Raw genomic sequence first — 21,325 nt, forward strand, 5'->3', positions numbered from 1 at the left:
ATGTAATCTTAGTTGTCTAAGAGTGATTTGGAGAAGTAGACAAAGGGTGATTGCATCAAGAAAAGCAGAAAATAAATGTGCTGGTTCAAAGTGTTGTTGGGACTTCAAGTTTCATAAAAAATAGTATATATTTAAATTAATTATTGTATTTTATATCTAGCTCGAAGTTGAGAGAGTGGAAAACTTTGTATCTATTTGTCAAGTTTATTGGGGATGGTGGGCATTGTTTTATACAGTGATCCCTCGATTATCGCGAGGGTTCCGTTCCAAGACCCCTCGCGATAATCGATTTCGCGATGTAGGGTTGCGGAAGTAAAAACACCATCTGCGCATGCGCGCCCTTTTTCCATGGCCACACATGCGCAGATGGTGGAGTTTGCGTGGGCGGCGGGGAAACCCGGATCTTCGTCTGCTCGCTGCTGCTGCGGCCGCCCAGCAGCTGATCTGCTCGGCGGCAGCAGCGAGGAGCCGAATCGGGCTTTCCCCTTTGCGTGGGCGGCAGCAGCGAGCAGACGAAGATCGGGGTTTCCCCGCCGCCCACGCAAAGGGGAAACCCCGGCTCCTCGCTGATGCCCCCGCTCGCCCGTCCGCCGCCCGCCGCCCGCCAGCAAGAGGGGGAGAGATAGAGAAAGAGAGAGAAGGAAAGAAAGAGATGAGAGAGGGAGGAAGAGAGTGTGAGAGAGGAAGAAGCAAGATAGAGAAAGAGAGAGAGAAAGAAAGATGAGAAAGGAAGGAAGAGAGTGACGTCATCGGGTGGGAAAAATTGCGATATAGCGTTTTGCGAAGATCGAGATCGCGAAAATCGAGGCATCACTGTATATGCATTTCTTTCTTACGGTTTTTAAACACCTTTTGGCCACTAAAATGTGGTTCCATTGTAAAGTGTAAAACCAAAGAAAGCTTCAGAGGGTGAGCAAGAAAGTACCATCCGCATACAAGTATATAGGATATTATTTTACATTTAAATTGAGTTGGATTATTTATTTTGGCTTGGTTTCATTCTTCTCTTTTATCCTTTTAGTAGAAGATATTGCGTAATATTTTAAAGTTCATTGAAAAATGGATTATTGGATGGGTTTCTGTTTAGTAATTGACTAAAGAATAAACTGAAATGTTAGTACCTCTAAAGATTAAGAAAAGTTTTATTGCTAGTTGCTGTAAACTGAAATACTACCCTGATCAAATTTAGTAATTTGATGAAACCTAATTTTATTTGGTGGCTCAAGTCATTTGTCATATACCAAAAAAGTAATTCTATTTAACAAACCTCTTCTCTTCTCTTCTCTTCTCTTCTCTTCTCTTCTCTTCTCTTCTCTTCTCTTCTCTTCTCCTCTCCTCTCCTCTCCTCTCCTCTCCTCTCCTCTCCTCTCCTCTCCTCTCCTCTCCTCTCCTCTCTTCACAAATAAGAAAGTAGGGTTACAGCTACCATAATCTTAATTGTTCATTTTTTGAGAGAAGAAATAGATCTATTACTCGTGGTATAGAATAGGATAGAATATGATGAAAGCACAATATGCTTTAAGTTGTAGATAACTCATATATTGATATTTCTTTATTTCTTTATTGAATTTATATTGCCGCCTATTCGCTCATGGTGACTCAAGGTGGCTTACAGAACATAAAACCATATTTAAAACAATAAAGGCTAACAAAGAGAATAAAGTAAATTAATATAATACAATATAACTAAAACCAACTCCCACCCCCGCCCCAACGACAGCAGATCACATGAGCCATTTAATGGGCTCCAGCCTGCTCTGGGGTTCCCCTGGCCTGCTGGCAGAACCAGGTCTTCAGCGCTTCCGGAAGAGTGTAAGAGTGAGGGCCATTCTAATCTCTGGGGGGAATGATGTTCCAGAGAGAGGGAGCCACCATGGAGAAGGCCCTTCTTCTGGGTCCCACCAGGTATATCTCTCTTGGGGATAGGACCCGCAATATTCCTTGCCTCCCTGCTCTGATGGGTTGGGTAGATGTGACCGGCAAGAGACAGTCCCTCAAATTACCTGGTCCCAAGCCATGAAGGGCTTTAAAGCTGACAACCAGCACCTTGAATTGCACCTGGAAGCAAATCAGCAACCAATGTAGCTCCCTCAGAAGAGGTGATACATGTGCACACTGGGGTCTGCACAAAACCATGTGGACCGCCGCATTTTGCATCAGTTGGAATTTCTAGATGTTCTTCAAGGGCAGCCCAATGTAGAGTGTGTTGCAATAGTCAAGATGAGAAGTGACTAGGGCATGAGTGACTGTGAGTAGGGACAGTTGGTCCAGGAAAGGACGTAACTAGCACACAACCCACAGTTGCGCAAAGGCTCTCCTTGCTACGACTGCCCCCTGCTCTTCGAGTAGGAGTCATGAGTCCAAGAAAACCCCTAGATTATGCACAGGGTCTTTTGGGATAGTGCCACTCCATCCAAGACCAAAGGTGGCAATTCTCCCTGAGCCAATGAACCCCAAACCCAGAGCCTCTTGGTCTTGCAAAGATTTAGTTTCAACCCATTGCTCCCCATCCAGCCTCTAACAGCCTCTAGGCATTGCGAGAGGGGGGACACGACATCACTTAGCTCACCATGGGCCAAGACATACAGCTGAGTAATATCAGCATATTGCTGATACCTCAGTCCATGGTGATGGATGAGCTCACCCAGTGGCTTCATATAAACGTTGAACAGGAAGGGAGAGAGTACCGAGCCCTTCGGAACCTCGTAAAGCAGTGGGGTTATGCTAGTGTTTCATAAAACATTAGATATGCTATCTATTTTATTAGATATATCTAATAAAACATTAGATATGCTTTCATAAAACCAAAGCACTTAATCTCAAGAAAAACTGAGACTTCAACTAAATGTAGGACTAATATGGTGATGATTATTGTTATCATTTACTTTACTTTGAAAACAAAATGTAAAGCTAAAGGCAAATCTTAGAATCCGTGCATACGATTTTAGGTAAATTGCAAAGGGCAAAATGAACCAATTGCACTCATGTTCATGTTCATATTCTCATATTTATCATCCACCTCCCAAAACCATCTTATTTTTTATAAATGTGTATATTGTTTAGAATATTTGTTAAATGCTGAGCTGATTTGATAGTCAACTTGTGTTTGTATTTTATTCAATTTGTGTAGATACCTTCTGAGCAATGTGTTATTAGTGGAACTGAAATTCCAACAAGTTAGCCAGATTGCTTTTCCACTGCTATTTTCCCCCTAAAATTAAAAACATCAGTTTCCTGTCTGTTCAGGGCTAATTCTTGTATGCAATTTTAAACTGATCTTTTAGAGAGCTGTTCAGAACTGTGAACAAGAGTACCCTCTTACTTTTTACAAGCAACTAGTTTAATAATGTAATAAATAATGGGATATAGCCTATTTATAGATTGTAATTTGGAAATCTAATGTTTCCAAATTACAATAATGATTGGAAGTTACCCACTAAGATACTAAGATGGAAAGAATCCTAACAAATGATAGGATAGGATATTATGAAATTTAGTCATATTTAATTAAAAAAAAGCAGTTTTATGCATCTGTTTCATTAAGTATTAAATGTTTATCTTGAAATTGGTGCATGTTTTATAAGAGTAATTAAGTTTGACATGTGTTGGATTATTGTATATTGTTTATTATATGTTGTGAGCCACCCCGAGTCCTTGGAGGGGGGCGGCATAGAAGATAGATAGATAGATGGATGGATGGATGGGTAGATGGGTAGATTGATAGATGATAGATGAATAGATAAATATGAAAGTGTACTGCAATCATGATTTTGGTCAGTAGCACTCTTCAATAGAAGGGATGCAGATTTTAGAAAATGCCACTATTTCTAAATAGTTAAAATATCAAAATTTGTTCTTTGAGTCTGTTCAGAGATAGTCTGTTCAGAGTCAACTCATTTCCAAAATAAATGTTTGGGGTACTAGTATCACTGGCTGATATACTAACTACCTCGAGTCCTTGGAGAGGGACGGCATATAAATCTAATTAATAATAATAGTAATAATAATAATAATAATAATAATAATAATAATAATGGTAATAATGGTAATACTGTAATGGTAATAATGGTAATAATGGTAATAATGGTAATAATAACCACCAGTTGATGTATCACATTTATTTCTTGGCATGGATACATTATTTCTCTGTGTACATAAATTACTATTTTATTTAATGTTTAAAACAAATAATTAGAAACAAAAATAGAAAACCGCTGCTAGAATGGCCAGAAGAGATATTGTTTGTGGAAGAAGTTAGCATTAAACCTGTTTAAATCCTTGTTCCTTTGTGTTTCAGAACCATGGTGCTATGGAAAGGAATTTATTTTGTACTTGCACTATTTTTGGGAAGTTTCTTTGGAAGTATCTTCATGCTCGGTCCCCTACTGCCACTGATGTCTATTTCCCCAGCTTGGTATCGCTGGCTTACTGATCGTGTTGTGGCTACTTGGTTTACACTTCCAGTGGTAAGTTGCTTATGTCTATAATTAATAAACTCCTCCTCACCCCAGTACCATGTTCCAAAATAGTGTATGACTTCTGCCTTGCCAGATAATATGCTTTAAAGCTCAGTCTAAAATGTTTAAACAAGGCTGGTATACTAGCTTTGGATTGGTGAATAAATGGCAGCTATCCTACATATACAGTGATCCCCCGTTTATTGCGTCCCCAACCATTGCGAACAGGGTACTTCGCTATTTTTCAACCCAGAAGTCAAAAATACCATCTACGCATGCGTGCCGGGCACGCATGCGTAGATGGCAGCGGCTTCCCTGGGTCTTCCCCCTCTTGCTGGCGTCAGCGAGGAGTTTCCCCACCGCCCACGCAAACTCCTCGCTGCCGCCCGCCCTTCGCCCGCCCACGCCTTTCATTCTCGCCGGTTTTGAGCTGAGTCCGGAAGCAAATTCGCTTCCGGACTCAGCTCAAAACCGCCGATAGCAAGCGGCAAGGAACGGCTTGTCTCGGCGCTTTCGAGCTGTCAGCTCGAAAGCGCCGAGACAAGCCGTTCCTTGCCGCTTGGTATCGCCGGTTTTGAGCTGAGTCCGGAAGCGAATTCTCTTCCGGACTCAGCTCAAAACCGGCGATACCAAGCGCCCCCCGGACCCCCAACCCGGGTTTGGGGGGCTGCTAGGAAGCCCTCCATGCCGGCGGCAAACAGCCGCCCCGCCCCCAATCTTCGGCTCCTCGCTAGCGCTGTGGGAGTAAAAACACCGTCTGCACATGCGCAGACGGTGTTTTTACTTCCGCATCGCTACTTCGCGAAAACCCGCTCGTTGCGGGGGCTCCTGGAACGGAACCCTCGCAACGAGCGGGGGATCACTGTATTGGCTGGACATTGGTCACAGAATTACTTTTTCGTCCCCGTTATAACTGTGAATGGTCACTGTGTGAGGCAGAATCAGTCCAGAAGGATACTAGGGTCGATTTTCATATTAAAAAATCTCAGAAAGATCAAGGAGATGTAGGATGAATGTACTGCCCCCATCCTATTTCCATTAGAGATCATCAACAAATACAAACAACACAAACCCAGAAGTCAAACTAGATTAAAAGTGGTATAAGCAGATCTTCCTTTTTTTCAGGTTACCGTGAAGCTATAGCATGACCATTTTCTTAGCAAGTTTCCTTAAAAAGAGCAATTGGAGCTGAAAATTGTCCAATATGCTCCAGGAGTAGCTTCTTGAGTTTTCTTTAAATTGTTGGTGAGACTACCCTCTCTTTCAAGGATAATCCCCCACAAGGCTCAATAAGATGCTGTCTCCCCACCCCAAGACTCTAACATATTGTCTCACAGGAAGCCTTGGCTAATTGAGAGGGTCATAGCTCTAAAACAAAGGAGGCCAAGTTAATAGCTCCAAGAAGCCTGTTTACTTCATTAGGGCTATCAGGATCCAATTCATCCCAGATAACTAGGTTATAGAAATGTATTTAGCTGTTGAGGAAATACGGACTTAATAATATTAACTGTTAAGCTATGCAAAGCTTTTATTCAATTATTCCTTAAACTGAGTGTTGATTCAATACATCAAATTGGTTCCTTTGAATTATTCAACATTTCAGTGAACTTTTGCACATGTATACTCTCACTTTTTATCTAATTGACTATTTGAATTGGCAATTTGTCTACTCCTTGCAAAATAGGGAAACATTATTCTGAATGGGTTTGCTGTTTTTAGTAACGTATGTAATATTGCAGCCATGCAAACGAAGAGGAGGTTTGGCTCATTCCTTTAATTAAAAATACCTAGAACTTCCAGGCTCCAAATGATTATATGTAAAACCACTTTCCTCAAAAAGTATGTGCAAGCAAGTGTGATTGTGAAAGAAGGGTATGAAGGAAAAATGCCTCTTCAGTATTTCATTATTTTCTAAAAATACTGCCAACAAATGATTTCAAAAATGTGTTGCTTTATTGAGTGCCAAGTAAGATGAGCAATCTAAAATCCCAGGAGCTTATGCTAAAAACTTTTCCCTGGTGATTCTGAGGAGGAGCCCATTTAGATGACAAGTTCCCCTATAAATTGGGGCTCCTGAGTGGTAGAACTGAAAAGTGAAGTTATCCAACAAAACTGGAAGGTGGTGTAGGTATATGTAAGACCTTCAGAATATTACTAAATCACATTTTCAAGTAGTTCCACTCAGATGAAAAATGAAACATGGTAGGAGTTGTAATTTAAATATAAGGAAATGTCAGGCCAAAGCCATTTTAGTTGGAGGTCATTGGCCTGCCACACATTATGCTATTTTAAAATCTATTCCTTGCTGTGGGAATAGAGACGTAAGTCCGAATCCGATCGAACACTTGTAAGAGCTCATATTATGACTTACAAAGTGGCGCTCAAGGCGGCAAGATGCGCGTATCATGCCACCTTGATTGCATCAGCGGAATCCCACCCGGCCGCTCTGTTTAGGGTAACCCGCCCTCTTCTTAACCAGGGGGGAGTTGGGGAGCCCTTGCAGAGTAGTGCTGAGGATTTTAACATGTATTTCGCTGATAAAATTGCTCGGATTCGAGCGGACCTCGACTCCAATTGTAAAACAGAGTCGACTGACAACGAGTCAGTCGAGGTGACTGGGGCTAAACATCTTTGTCCATCTGTCTGGGAGGAGTTTGACTTGGTGACACCTAAGGAAGTGGAGAGGGCCATTGGAGCTGTGTGTTCTGCCACCTGTCTACTGGATCCATGTCCCTCTTGGTTGGTTTCGGCCAGTCGAGAGGTGACGCGGAGCTGGGTCCGGGAGATTGTCAATGCTTCCTTGGGGAGTGGGTCCTTTCCGGCCCCTTATAAGGAGGCACTTGTGCACCCCCTCCTCAAGAAGCCTTCCCTGGACCCAGCTGTACTCAATAACTACTGTCCAGTCTCCAACCTTCCCTTTATGGGGAAGGTTGTCGAGAAGGTGGTGGCATTTCAGCTCCAGCGGTCCTTGGAAGAAGCTGATTATCTAGGTCCTCAACAGTCTGGATTCAGGCCCGGCTACAGCACGGAAACTGCTTTGGTCGCGTTGATGGATGATCTCTGGCGGGCCCAAGACAGGGGCTTGTCCTCTGTCCTGGTGCTTCTTGACCTCTCAGCGGCTTTCGATACCATTGACCAAGATATCCTTCTGCACCGGCTGGAGGGGTTGGGAGTGGGAGGCACTGTTCTTCAGTGGTTCTCCTCATACCTCTCTGGTCGGTCGCAGTCGGTGTTAGTGGGGGGTCAGAGGTCGACCTCTAGGTCTCTCCCTTGTGGGGTGCCTCAGGGGTCAGTCCTCTCCCCCCTACTATTTAATATCTACATGAAACCACTGGGTGAGATCATCCAAGGGCATGGGGTGAGGTATCATCAACACGCCGATGATACCCAGTTATACATCTCCACCCCATGTCCAGCCAACGAAGCAGTGGAAGTGATGTGCCGGTGCCTGGAGGATGTTGGGGCCTGGATGAGTGTCAACAAACTTAAGCTCAACCCAGACAAGACGGAGTGGCTGTGGGTCTTACCTCCCAAGGACAATTCCATCTGTCCGTCCATTACCCTAGGGGGAGAATCACTGGCCCCCTCAGAGAAGGATCGCAACTTGGGCGTCCTCCTCGACCCACAGCTCACATTAGAGAAACATCTTTCAGCTGTGGCGAGGGGGGCGTTTGCCCAGGTTCGCCTTGTGCACCAGTTGCGACCCTACTTGGACCGGGAGTCACTGCTCACAGTCACTCATGCCCTCATCACCTCGAAACTCGACTACTGTAACGCTCTCTACATGGGGCTACCTTTGAAAAGTGTTCGGAAACTTCAGATCGTGCAGAATGTAGCTGCGAGAGCAATTATGGGCTTTCCCAAATATACCCATGTTACACCAACACTCCGCAGTCTGCATTGGTTGCCGATCAGTTTCCGATCACAATTCAAAGTGTTGGTTATGACCTATAAAGCCCTTCATGGCACCGGACCAGATTATCTCAGGGACCACCTTCTGCTGCACGAATCCCAGCGACCAGTTAGGTCCCACAGAGTGGATCTTCTCCGGGTCCCGGCAACTAAAGAATGTCACTTGGCGGGACCCAGGGGAAAAGCCTTCTCTGTGGCGGCCCCGGCCCTCTGGAACCAACTCCCCCCAAAGATTAGAATTGCCCCCACCCTCCTTGCCTTTCGTAAGCTGCTTAAAACCCACCTCTGCCATCAGGCATGGGGGAATTGAGACCCTCTTCCCCCTAGGCCTTTACAATTCTATGCATGGTATGTATGTATGTATGTATGTTTGGTTTTTTATATTAATGGGTTTTTAATTGTTTCTAACATCAGACTACTATTGTACACTGCTTTATTGTTGCTGTTAGCTGCCCCGAGTCTCCAGAGAGGGGGGCATACAAATCCAATAAATGAATGAATGAATGAATGAATGAATGAATGAATGAATGAATGAATGAATGAATGAATAAATAAATAAATTTGCGAGGGGAAATTCCATGAGGGCTGTTTGAAGCTATAACAAATTTTTTCTAGATAGTCAAGGTCATCCTTTATCTTCGCACTCCTGCACCTGCACAAAAGGAAATGGGTGTTTCTGCCAAGTTGGCAGTTGAAGATTGGTTAGTGTGATGGAGATGGGGGCGTGGGGGCAAGGACTTAAACTTTCAAATGGGTGGAGAAACCCTGGGACTTCAAATTTGGGGTTCTCCAAGATGTGCCAACCTGGCTCTGTTAATAAATTGGAACTTTGAGGAATCCTTTTGCCTCAGACTCTGATTTAGTTTTGGATGCTATTGGGAACCCTTACAGGAGAGCTGTTAGTCCTCCTCTCTGGCTTTTACATGTTGGGTAAAAAATACATTCCATTGGATTAAATTGTATTTTCTATTAAAGAAGCGTGTTCATCTTTTCTATAGGCTTCCTCTTTGGAACAGCATGGCTGCTTAAATTCAGCTGTGAACCAAAGTTTTGTTGTTGTATATTCACAAATTCCTGGTCGGTAGACATAGGTCCATGGAGAATCATAGAAAATAAAGAAACTATTTGAGAGCATTTCACTGAGGCAAGTGTCGTCGGCGCCATCTTGGATATATCATTTGAACATTGGATAGTAAAAGAAAATGGTTATTCTCCATAGTGGGTGGAGCTAGCATTCAGGATGAGTTGTCCTCATCCACTCAGAATAAGGACCGAGTCTTCCCAGTTTTGAGAGATTAGGCCTTGCCAGGACTCCCTGCTTTGACTCAGTCCTCAGACTCGATGGGCATGGCTCAAGTAGTTCCTTTCCTGTTTGCTTGCTTCACCTTCAAGATCAATAGATTCTTGCTTCCAATTTATGAGTCAGTTCCCCAGGTGTTCTAAAGCAACAACTGAGAATTGCAGGGAGTTCTGCGGGAGGGCTTAGGTTCTGACCGCGGCAGCAGTTGTCATGCCTATAATGTGACATTGACCATGAATGGCTTTGGCCCAGTCTGTCACTGGACCTTCGCGCTTCTGGACTCAATTAAGGCACCAACTTCATAGGATTTGGTGGCTCCGGTTACTGGCAGCGCTGCGTGGCCTAAAGAGCATTCCCCTCCATTCTCCCGGCTCCTGCTTGCTTTCTTAGCATGTGGAGGTTCCGTAGGGTGCTAGACAAGAGCTTTGCTGACAGACTTTCTCAAGCCCAGCACTGTCGCAGGAGCCTCGAGCCAAGAATCAACTCCACAGAAGCACTGAAATAACTTTTATTGAAACTATGAGGGTTATATGAAAAGTAAGGTTACAAGGCATGTAGCTCTAATGGGGAATGTTTCTGGGGAAGTTGGTATTATTGTCGTGTAGCGGGAAGTCAGTGGAAACGAACGAGCGGTACAAGTGGTCAGTAGATCATCGACTGGCGTTGTGGTGAAAGTTAGAGATGAGGGTCCTAATTCCATTTCCCTGCAAGTGCGGTGCATGCTGTAACACACTACCTGAATGCTAAGGGCATGAACACTGCTGCGATTCATCGTGAAATCGTTTCAGGTTATCGTTCAGCACACTTTTTCACCCACCCTCCACTTGCGCATGCACTTTTTCACCCTCTGCATGTGCAGAAAGCTTTGCGTATTGAAAAGAAAGTGGCGATGTCTGGGCAGGTTGGCAGAGCCTTGCACTGCCACTGCTACCGGTTCTCTGAACCATCGGCTGCTATCGGTACACCCAAACCGGACCGGACCAGTAGTATTTCACCCCAGTGCCCACCCTGACATTTCATGATGCAGCTGCCAGGACTTGCAAGGAAACCACTGTGTATGATCTTGGGAAGAAAGCCTCAGAGATCCAACAGTTGTATTGATAAAGACCAGTCTGCGAAGCTACAGCATTACAGTGGCTGCAGAATACAGGAAGCTACCATGACACAGAGATACGTGGGAAGTGGGGTTGCAGTTCTCTTGTGGCTACAAATGCTGCCAAACATGAATTTTGATCACATGACAATAGGGGCACTGCAATGAGTGCAATTTTGTAGACCAGTTGCAAGTCTTTTTTTTTTCTTCCCGGCATCAGTGTAACTTCAAACAGTCACTGAATAAATGATTGTAATTTGAAAATTTACCTGTATAAAAATATGGTGGCAAACTGCCACATCATCGAAATATAACTTTCCATTTCTTTTCAAAAGGAAAGCAAGAGAAAAAAATGTTTTAAAATGTTCAATACTTTCCAAAGCCCCTTTATTGCAGAATGCTATCTCACAGAGCTGTCCTTGGTCATTGGCTGTCCAAATAATGCCTACTAACTACCATACTTTCTGAATGTGCAAGGGCTTTGCCAGAAGCATCAAATCAGTACTGTGCAAAGAGAGTCATGTGAAAAAGATGTTCATGATTTTATAATTACCATATTTTTCGGTGTAAAAGAAACAGCTTTATACCTCCAAAAAGTGCTTTAAAAATTGGGTGCATCTTATACACTGAATGTTGCCGAGGCCACCTGGCAGCCCTCGGCGGGAGGCCGGCAACTCACCCCTGGTGACAGGCAGGGTGCCTGGTATTTGGAGCAGAGGGCTCCAAATGCAGAATTCCCAAGCTTCCCTCCCCACGGGAGACCGGCAGGCATTGGCTGAGGAGTCCTCCCAGAAGGCCAAAAAGGGGTTTGGTCAAGCGGCTCCACCCCACATCAGGTTAAGCACTTTAGCAAAGCGTCACTTTCCAGGTGGCGGCCTGGGGCCTCTGGCTGGCAGGGATAAGGCAGGCGTGCCGCCCGAGTTAGCCGGTCCTAGTGGAGGAAGCGGCAGTGGCGGCAACTGCTGAGACAGCTCTGGCAGCTTCCCTTTGAGGAGCAGCAGCACTGGGAGCAGCAGCATTGGTAATGTCACATCCACGCCCCAGGCCGCCGCTGCCACCGAATCCCAAGTCTGAGGAGGTCGGCAAACAGGCCCTGAAGAGGCATAGCCGTCGTCCGCACCGGCCCCATGTTGTTGGGTGGCGGGCTTGGCAAACGGCTGTGGCAGGGTCCGCCTCTCTCCAGCTGTGGCAGCTTGAGCGAATTGATTTACCTAGGTTATTATTGTTCTCTTTTTCTTTTTGCTTTTAAAAAGACAGACTGCTAGAGATGGAAGAAGATAGTTGGGGGATAGGGCAGGACTGTTGTTGAATTAGTTTTAGAAGCAAATGTTTCCCTGGTAATCGATTTGGTTTCCTCTGGGACTCTGAACTTAGACCAGTGATCCAAGCTTTAATACGGAGCAGGTGGCAATTGTGCCCAAGAAGGCCTTTGCAAAAATGCATCTTGTGCACCAGATGTTCCCATTGCTAGTTCGGGAGGCACTGCATCACTGTCAGTGACACCTTAGTCCCCTCCCAACTGAACTGTTGTGTTGTAGAATGGAACAACTAGACATAAGGACAGTTTTAAGGCTTATGGACTTCAATTCTCATTTCTGAACTAGCATGACTGGTGGAGGAATTCTGGGAGTTGAAGTCCACAAGTCTTGAAGCTGTCAAGTTTGAAGTTTGTAAAAAGTGTACATGGTTTTAAAAAGTATGCATGGTTGTAAAAAGTATATATCATTATAAAAAGTATTCTGCTACACTGGTATTACTACACCATTTGGTTCAGAATACTTTTTTCATTGTTTTCCTCCTCTAAAATCTAGGTGCGTCTTATACACCAGTGTGTCTTATACACCGAAAAATATGGTAAATAGTATCTCTAATTTGAAACAGTATTCCTGTTTTCTGTTTCTTTTACTACATAACTAAAACCTCTTTCAGACCATGTGGTAATTCAGTAAGACACTGTTTCAGTGTTTAGCAAGTAAGGATTGCCCCACAGTTCTCCAACATTTTCTTTCATCCTCAGTGGTTGAACAATATGCCAACCCTCAAATTAAGCTAAGTTTCCACTGGAGTTGGGAAAAAGACCTGAAAATTATTGATTTACTCCCTTAGAATATAACTCCTGCATGCATCAACAACCCCCTAAATAGAGGTTGAAAAATTAACTTCTCCCACATTTCTGACTACAAGTATTTTGTGAACCTATTGTTCCTTTCTTTTATAGCCTAGAGCAGGATTAGGCAACCTTTTTTTTGGTTAGTGGACACCTTTAGAATTTTAAAAACATCTCTGGATATTCTGGCAAAGTGGTTGCCTTGGGAACAAATCCAGTTATAAAACACATATACCAAAGGAAAATTGGTCTCTGTGGTTCTCTGTACCCCAGTTTAACTTTCTTTTTTGTTGATACTTGCTTAGTGTTCTAAAAAGATTTTTTGGAGGTTTCTGGGAGGCCTATATTATAAAACATAGACTTTAAATGGTTTACAAAACTATAAAAAACATTCAAAAGTTAAAGCAAAATACAACAGGTGTAAAAGGAGAATAAAATGAATTCATCATATAAACTTTGTTTTAAATGTGTATGAAACTACAGGAAGCGCTTCAAGTACCTGTTTGAATATTTTTTAAATAAATGAAAAGTCAGCTGGAGCCCTGTAAATACCAGGGAGATATCTCTGGATATTGTATTCCCTGTTACATAAAATTCAAGATCAGAATTGGTTTAATGTTTTTTAAGGTTTTATCCCATCTTTTTTTATGAATAACTCAAGGTAGTGAGAATACAGTACCTAATATTCCTCCTTCCTCATATTTTCCCTACAACAATCTAGAGCAGTGACGGCTAACCTTTTTTTCCTTGGGTGCCGATAGAGCATGGGTGTGCGGTATCTCGCATGCTTGAGTGCCCCCAACCATAATTCAATGCCTGTGGAGGGCGAAAACAGCTTCCACTGTCCCCGGGAAGCCCTCTGGAAGCCGAAAATGGCCTGTTTCCCAACTTCTGGTGGAACCAGTAGGCTTGTGTTTCACCCTCCCCAGGCTCCAACGGCTTCATAACACCCTTCCACATCCCCCTGGAGACTCTCTCGAAGCCAAAAATGCCCTCTCTGAGCCTCTGTGCGAGCCAAAAATCAGCTGGCTGGCACACACATGCATATTGTAGCTGAGCTAGGGCAACAGCTTGTGTGTCAGGAGATATGGCTCTGTGTGCCACCTGTAGCATAGGTTCGCCATCTCTGATCTAGAGGTACCTAATATTCCTCCTTCCTCATATTTTCCTTACAACAATCTGGAAGTGAATTGGGCTGAGAGTCCCTGTCCCATACACCTGGTTTTTCATGCCTAAAATAGGACTAGAACTCACAATCCTCTGAATTAGAGGAACACTTTATTCAAATCAGTTATCTCCTATGATAAGAATATGTACATAAAGTACCGACTAAAGGATTTGCTGATGTATTAGACTCATCTTGTGTAGCCATGCAATTGCTATTATATTCATTTATGCAGTTACATTATTGTGAAAAGATTTTCAAATTCTCCAGGTAAATTATAATTTTGCAAAGAAAAAAAAGCTAACGTATTTTTTGGACTATAACATGCGCCAAGATTTCGAACAGGTAAGTAAAATAAAAAAAGGTTTTGCCTTCCCCCAGTCCCAAGGAACACTCTGCAGGTCTCCCAAACTCTATATGCACTCCATTTTTGCAAACAAAAATGGGCCCATCACAAAAATGGGATGCGGGAGCAGGGCTTCCCGAAGCCAAAAATTACTGCATTTGGTGTACAAGACACACCAACCTTTCCACCTTCTTGGTGTATCTTGTACTCTGAAAAATACACTATTTTGTATTTGTGGAGTAAGTATAGGCTAGTCTAAAATTTTAGTGCATTTTTAATTTAAAAAACTGATCAATGTTGATATTTGATCTGAGATATTTAGCTCATTTGTACAATTGTTATGTAATATTTTTGTTTTTTATCTAGGCCCTGCTGGAGATAGTGTTTGGGTCAAAAGTAGTCATAACAGGTGATGGATTCATCCCCGGAGAAAGAAGTGTCATAATCATGAATCATCGAACACGAATGGATTGGATGTTTTTATGGAGTTGCTTGCTGAGATATAGCTATCTCCGACTTGAAAAAATCTGCCTCAAATCTACCCTCAAAGTCATTCCAGGTTTTGGTAGGTTATTGATTGATTGATTTATAATAGTCTAAAATATATTATTTTTGTTAAGTAGCCTGAGGGCCCTCTGGAGCCTCTTGGAGAGAGAAGTTTCAGAATAATAAAAATGTTTAATATTATATAGCTTCTCTTTAACAATTTATTAACTCCAGTTAATAGATAACCTTTATGATTAGGAATTATTGAGTAGGCAAGCTCAAAGTGTTGTCAGTGTGAAGAGGTAAGAATGTGTCCAGCCACAGATCATGTACCTGAGAGCTAAAGTCTTTTCTCTCACCTGTTGAGAGAAAATAAAGAATGTCAGCAGGAGATAAATAATTAAGGCTAATTTAGGGAAAGGAAGATGTAAAAGGTGAATTTTAAGGGAGAGAAAGGGTAAAATGTAAGAAAAGAAATGGGAACAAAGATAAAGCAATTTGGAATGTGAGCATGGTTTAGAAAGTGTTTGTTAAGATAGAATAGATACAAAGATAGTTGGGCAATAAAATCCACATACTGTTCAAAGACTGAAGCAACACACTTTATTTTGCAACAGCTTATTTGTAGTTAAAGTGATTTTGCAACCAGGAATTGCTTTGTATTTTGTTTGAATTTGTCACTATGCTTGTACTTACCATCATATCCATAATTCCTTAGAGGGGAGGTCTGTTATGCTGTGCAAGCCAATATCTGAATAAGGTCAAAAGTGTGTGTGTGTCCTGCGTCCCTTTAAACCTTGTATAAATAGCTTGTGGTTTGGATTGTGGATTGTAGGTGATGACCTTTTTAAGTGAGAGTCTGATCAACAGTGTCATATGATGTCTTCCAGCAATTCTATCAGGAGCTGTCAGACTTAGAGTTACTTAGTGTTATTTATATTGTGAATTAGCTTTGAGTCCACATGCTGGAAAGTGTTCCTTATAATGTTATCATTTTTACTGAATTGCTTACACCAGAAGTATGGATACGATTTTTTTTTCAATGTGAATTTTAATGCTGATCCAGATAAGGAGAAAGAAAGCATGTTTTAGAGAAATGGGGAATAAGTTAGTTCTGCAGAGGTAATCATACAAAATGTTATCTAATTTGATAATTAATCAAGTCTAAATCTGTTGGAAGAAATAGCACCAATAGTAATTTCAATGGAACAAAAATCATTGTAAATCACAATTTCGTATTAAGCATTTTGATAACTTTTCTTCTGGTTTCCCTCTTAGTTGTTGCAATCCAGTAATGAGGTTTGACATAGAACGGATTGCACAGCCACTTCCCCAAAAATTGTGTCTGTGTGTGTATGTGTAATTTTAGATTTTCAGAAACAAGCTTGCTTTGCTTCATCAACACTAACGTGCTACAAAAACTGATCTGTAGACAAATCTCTATACTTTGTAACAGAGGTCCCCAATCTCTCATCTGGGCTGTGGCCCATTGGGAACTAGTCTGGGCAAGTGGTGGTCAAATGTGCAAAGCACATGCAGATGTGAAACCATCTCCTCTCCTCCGCCTCTACTGCTGGTCCACCATGACGGAAGGATTGGGGATTGTTGCTTTATAAAACATAAGATTTATAAACATAACATCTATCGGGATGAAATTCATATATCAGAGGTGGTATACGCCGATTCTCCGAACTCAAAATTTCCTCTACCAGTTCTTCAGAACCTGTCAGAACCTTCTGAATTTCACCCCTGGTATCTATGATTTATAGTTTGCATATAATTTGATGAATTATTTGATTCTAGGGAAATATCAAGTATTTGGCTGTTCTATAATAAAAAGCAATTGAAATTTGATGAACCACAAGATCAGCTTCTCCTGATCTTTAGATGTCTTCAGCTTTGTTGGCGTTGAGAGAATTCCCCAGAATTTTAGAAGTTATAGTACCACTACATCCTGAGGGTACCAAATTAGGGGAGAAATTGCTCAGTTATTAATAACAAGAAAAATGGTTAATGGTAAATAATGCAGATGTCTACCAATAAAAAATAGAATTTGGAAAGGGTTGAAATAGTCCTGCTATTTTTTGCCATTTTTAAAACAATAATTAAAATTCTGTATAGTATGATAGTTCTATACTTAATGTCTAATTTTCTAATGTGTTTAGACTCATGTATATTTCATAATGTTGAAGGATTTAATGTTTAAACTCAGTTGAGAAGGAAAATGGAAGTAATGGCATGCATTTTTTGCAAACTTTGACAGTTTGGTTAGACATCTGTTTCTTCTTAAAAATCATCCCTTAGGAACAAAATGTAGAATTTATTCCAGTAGAAATATAAGGTTCTAATTAGCTTTTAACATCAGCAGAATTGGAAAGGGGTTCATTTTTTCCTGCACCCCCCTCAAAGTCTCTTTAAAAATAGATTATGAAACATTTTCTTAAAATAATTTATAGGAAGAAATTTCCATTCTTTGGGATCAAGCCATTGTTTCTACAACATTTTTTGTAGAAATGCAGATTAGATTTTAAAAACAAAGAGTTAAAACAAGACTTGCTTTTCCACAAGTTTTAGCATATATCTTTTTAATATAATCATAGACACTATGATATATTTTTGCTTAAAAAATATGTTCAATTCTTACATTCAAGCATCTTTGCATACTTTGGGAATCTAAATCATGTTCAGGGACCATCCAAATAAATCACTAATTCAGTGTTTAAGAAATTCTTCAATTTGTTTTAGGTTGGGCGATGCAGGTTGCTGCCTTCATTTTCATTCAGAGGAAATGGGAAGAAGACAAACAACATTTTGAAAATATGCTGGATTATTTTTGTGATATCCATGAACCACTACAACTCCTCATCTTTCCTGAAGGAACTGATCTCACAGGTAGCTCAGTGTTACTTAATTTAATGCACTTAAGACATTTGCTAGTAATACTATAAGTATGTTGAATTACAGTGAAACCATACCAGAAAGGGGTTTTACCATTAAATCCAGAATATTAAATAGTTATTTGTAACTTCTTAAAGCATGGATGTCCAACATTTTGGTTTGCCTGGGTTGTATTGAGTGAAGAGTAATTGTCTTGGGTTGCATATAAAATATATAATTAATGTAATGTTGATAGTTCTGAAAATAAGGTCATATAAATTGATGTGCATTGTGAAAGAGTTTTGGATAGAATTTTAAAAATGTACATCCAGAATTCAGCACAGAAGCGTAGCGTGGTGGGCACATGGTGATGATGCTTGTCTCCCACTCAGAAGGTTGAGAATCCAATCCTAGGTAATGGCAGATGTTTCTCATGGCGCAGAGAGAAAATAACTGCTGCAAATTCCACACCAAGAAGAGCATCTAGCCAGTAAACAGCTCCATTCAGACATCCTGGCTCTACCTCAATTTAAGGAATTACAGTCTCGTTAAAGGAAAAACAATTCAGTGAACAAAGGTTGAAAAGACAACTTGTCAATATCAGGCTTGCAAAAAATACTTATATTTTAATTAAATGTAAATGAACATGGCAGTCTTGGATTTTTTTTTAAGTATCTGCCCGGCGGGGAACGCAAACTCCACCATCTACGCATGCGTGGCCATAGAAAAAAAGGGCGCGCATGCGCAGATGGTGTTTTTACTTCCGGGTGGAAAAATCGCGACATAGCGATTCGCAATGATCGGGATCGCGAAACTCGGGGGATCACTGTATATTAATGTCAGAAAGTTTTCTTAAATGTAGTCACACTAACACCACCCAATTATTTAAATAGATTTACTCCAAACACGACTAAGTCAGGGTTTAAATCAGCTGCCTTATCTTAATGCTAATATTTAATACCAAAACAGGACATTTCAGATTATAATTTTACAGATCTTTAAAATTGATGTGGCTTTTTGGAAGTTTTTTTTACTATTTAAAAGAAGATACAATAGCACTGGGCCTCTTCAGATCAAGCATTTATTTTAAAAAGCTTCATTTTGTTACGTTGTCTAGAATATAAAGCAATCTTTAAAAATTAATTCTAATAATATGAACATTCTATAGGCATTTATAGTTATTGACTAACCTCCTTGCAGCAAAAAACAAATGGCTAGTTCCAGCCTTTGCCTCTCCCTGCAGCAATTTGCCTCCCTGCAGCTTCAGTTTCACTTTCACTTTAGCATGTGGGGTTGCCGGCAACGTTAATCAATCAGCTGAGTGTCGGGAGGCAGATAATCAGTGGCTTGTGCTAATCAGGCTCTGCTGCTGTTTGCTGCAAGGAGGTAAATTGCTGACAGGCAGAGACCAAAAGGTGGGGGGGGGGCGCCTTCATTCGGTGTATAAGACGCACCCAAATTTTCATCCTCTTTGTGGGGGTACGTGTTAAAAGGTGCATCTTATACTCTGAAAAATACAGTATTTCTTTATATGTCAAATCAGGCCACTGATGTCCAGAATTAATCAGAATGTTCCGTATTGCCAAAATGTTATTGGCCAGGTTATTACCCTGTTTCCTCCAAAATAAGATAGCCCTGATAATAAGCCCAATTGAGCTTTTGAGTGCATGCAATAAGGCCAAGCACTTATTTTAGGGTTTGAAAAAAATATAAGTTAGGGTCTTATTTTTGGGGAAACAAGGTAGTTAGTTGAAAATGAAAGATCTTTCATTTTTATTATGTGTCTTGAAAGTTAAATCATTCTTAGAATGTGTTGCCAGGCAAAGTAATGCTATATACAGTGATCCCCCGCTCGTTGCGAGGGTTCCGTTCCAGGACCCCCCGCAACGAGCGGGTTTTCGCGAAGTAGCGCTGCGGAAGTAAAAACACCATCTGCGCATGTGCAGATGGTGTTTTTACTCCCGCAGCGCTAGCAAGGAGCCGAAGATTGGGGGCAGCGCGGCTGTTTTAAAATGTCGCCGCCGGCATGGGGGGCTTCCTAGCAGCCCCCCAAACCCGGGTTGGGGGTCCGGGGGGTGCTGGCAAGCCCCCCATGCCGGCGGCGACATTTTAAAACAGCCGCGCCGCCCCCAATCTTCGGCTCCTCGCTAACGGGCAGGCAGGCGGCAGACAAGCCGTTCGCTGGCGCTGGCTGTCGGCGCTTTTGAGCTGAGTCCCGGAGCGAATTCGCTCCGGGACTCAGCTCAAAAGCGCCGACAGCCAGCGCCAGCGAACGGCTTCTCCGCGCTGGCTGTCGCCGCTTTCGAGCTGAGTCCCGGAGCGAATTCGCTCCGGGACTCAGCTCAAAAGCGCCGACAGCCAGCGCCAGCGAACGGCTTCTCCGCGCTGGCTGTCGCCGCTTTCGAGCTGAGTCCCGGAGCGAATTCGCTCCGGGACTCAGCTCAAAAGCGCCGACAGCCAGCGCCAGTGAACGGCTTCTCCGCGCTGGCTGTCGCCGCTTTCGAGCTGAGTCCCGGAGCGAATTCGCTCCGGGACTCAGCTCAAAAGCGCCGACAGCCAGCGCCAGCGAACGGCTTCTCCGCGCTGGCTGTCTCTGCTTTCGAGCTGAGTCCCGGAGCGAATTCGCTCCGGGACTCAGCTCAAAAGCGCCGACAGCCAGCGCCAGCGAACGGCTTCTCCGCGCTGGCTGTCGCCGCTTTCGAGCTGAGTCCCAGAGCGAATTCGCTTCAGGACTCAGCTCGAAAGCGGCGAGAATGAACGGCGTGGGCGGGCGAAGGGCGGGCGGCAGCGAGGAGTTTGCGTGGGCGGTGGGGAAACTCCTTGCTGATGCCCGCTGCTCGCCCTCCCGCCAGCAAGAGGGGGAAGACCCAGGGAAGCCGCCCAGCAGCTGATCTGCCGGGCGCCATCTACGCATGCGTGCCCATAGGAAAAAAGGGCACACATGCGCAGATGGTGTTTTGACTTCCGGGTTGAAAAATCACAAATTACCCTGTTCGCAATGGTCGGGGACGCAATAACCGGGGTATTACTGTAATATTAAACAAAAAGTAATTTTTTCACATCTCTGTCATAATTAATGACTAGAATAAATGGGTAAAGTTCAATGTTTACTTGCTTGTATTAAATAAATAGTGGAAAAATATTTTTATAAATCTGATAATAGAATTAGAATATTTGTGATGGAGCATATCTAAAATCTTTTTGGCATAATTTTATATCATACAAAGTTATTTTATCTTTAATTTTCTATGTCATATGGATTTAATTAAAAACCTTTAAAGTGAAAAAATGTAACATTTTATCTTCAGCTTTTATTTTATTTTTTGCATTATTTTATTAGTTTTTCAAACACTGTTAGTTGTTTTTCATACTTTTAAGGTTGGTGATAATATTATTCCATTCAAGTATAGGAAATGAGAAATGAAACTCGCTTTGAAAAGTTCTGTTGTTTAGTCCTATTTGGTTTTTAATGTTAATATACTGAATAGAGAAGATTATACTTCCTCACAAGTCCAGACAAGTATCATTTCTCTTTGCTACGGCTGTTTCTCATTATATTCTTTCTAGATGCATAATGTCCCA

The 21,325-nt window shown here is 42.2% G+C and overlaps 1 protein-coding gene across 2 annotated transcripts in view; it reads left to right on the forward strand.

The window, feature by feature from the left end:
* LCLAT1 (lysocardiolipin acyltransferase 1) overlaps positions 1 to 21,325 on the forward strand; it is a 73,716-nt gene that overhangs the window by 20,799 nt on the left and 31,592 nt on the right. For both annotated transcript variants that reach the window (XM_070734308.1, XM_070734309.1), the window contains exons 2-4: positions 4,298 to 4,466; positions 14,747 to 14,945; positions 17,612 to 17,758. In XM_070734308.1, the coding sequence (XP_070590409.1) occupies positions 4,302 to 4,466; positions 14,747 to 14,945; positions 17,612 to 17,758 (511 nt within the window). In that variant the 5' untranslated portion in view covers positions 4,298 to 4,301. The remainder of the gene's footprint in view (positions 1 to 4,297; positions 4,467 to 14,746; positions 14,946 to 17,611; positions 17,759 to 21,325) is intronic.

Source organism: Erythrolamprus reginae, chromosome 1, assembly GCF_031021105.1.
Source record: "Erythrolamprus reginae isolate rEryReg1 chromosome 1, rEryReg1.hap1, whole genome shotgun sequence".
In the NCBI taxonomy this organism is placed as follows: domain Eukaryota; kingdom Metazoa; phylum Chordata; class Lepidosauria; order Squamata; family Dipsadidae; genus Erythrolamprus; species Erythrolamprus reginae.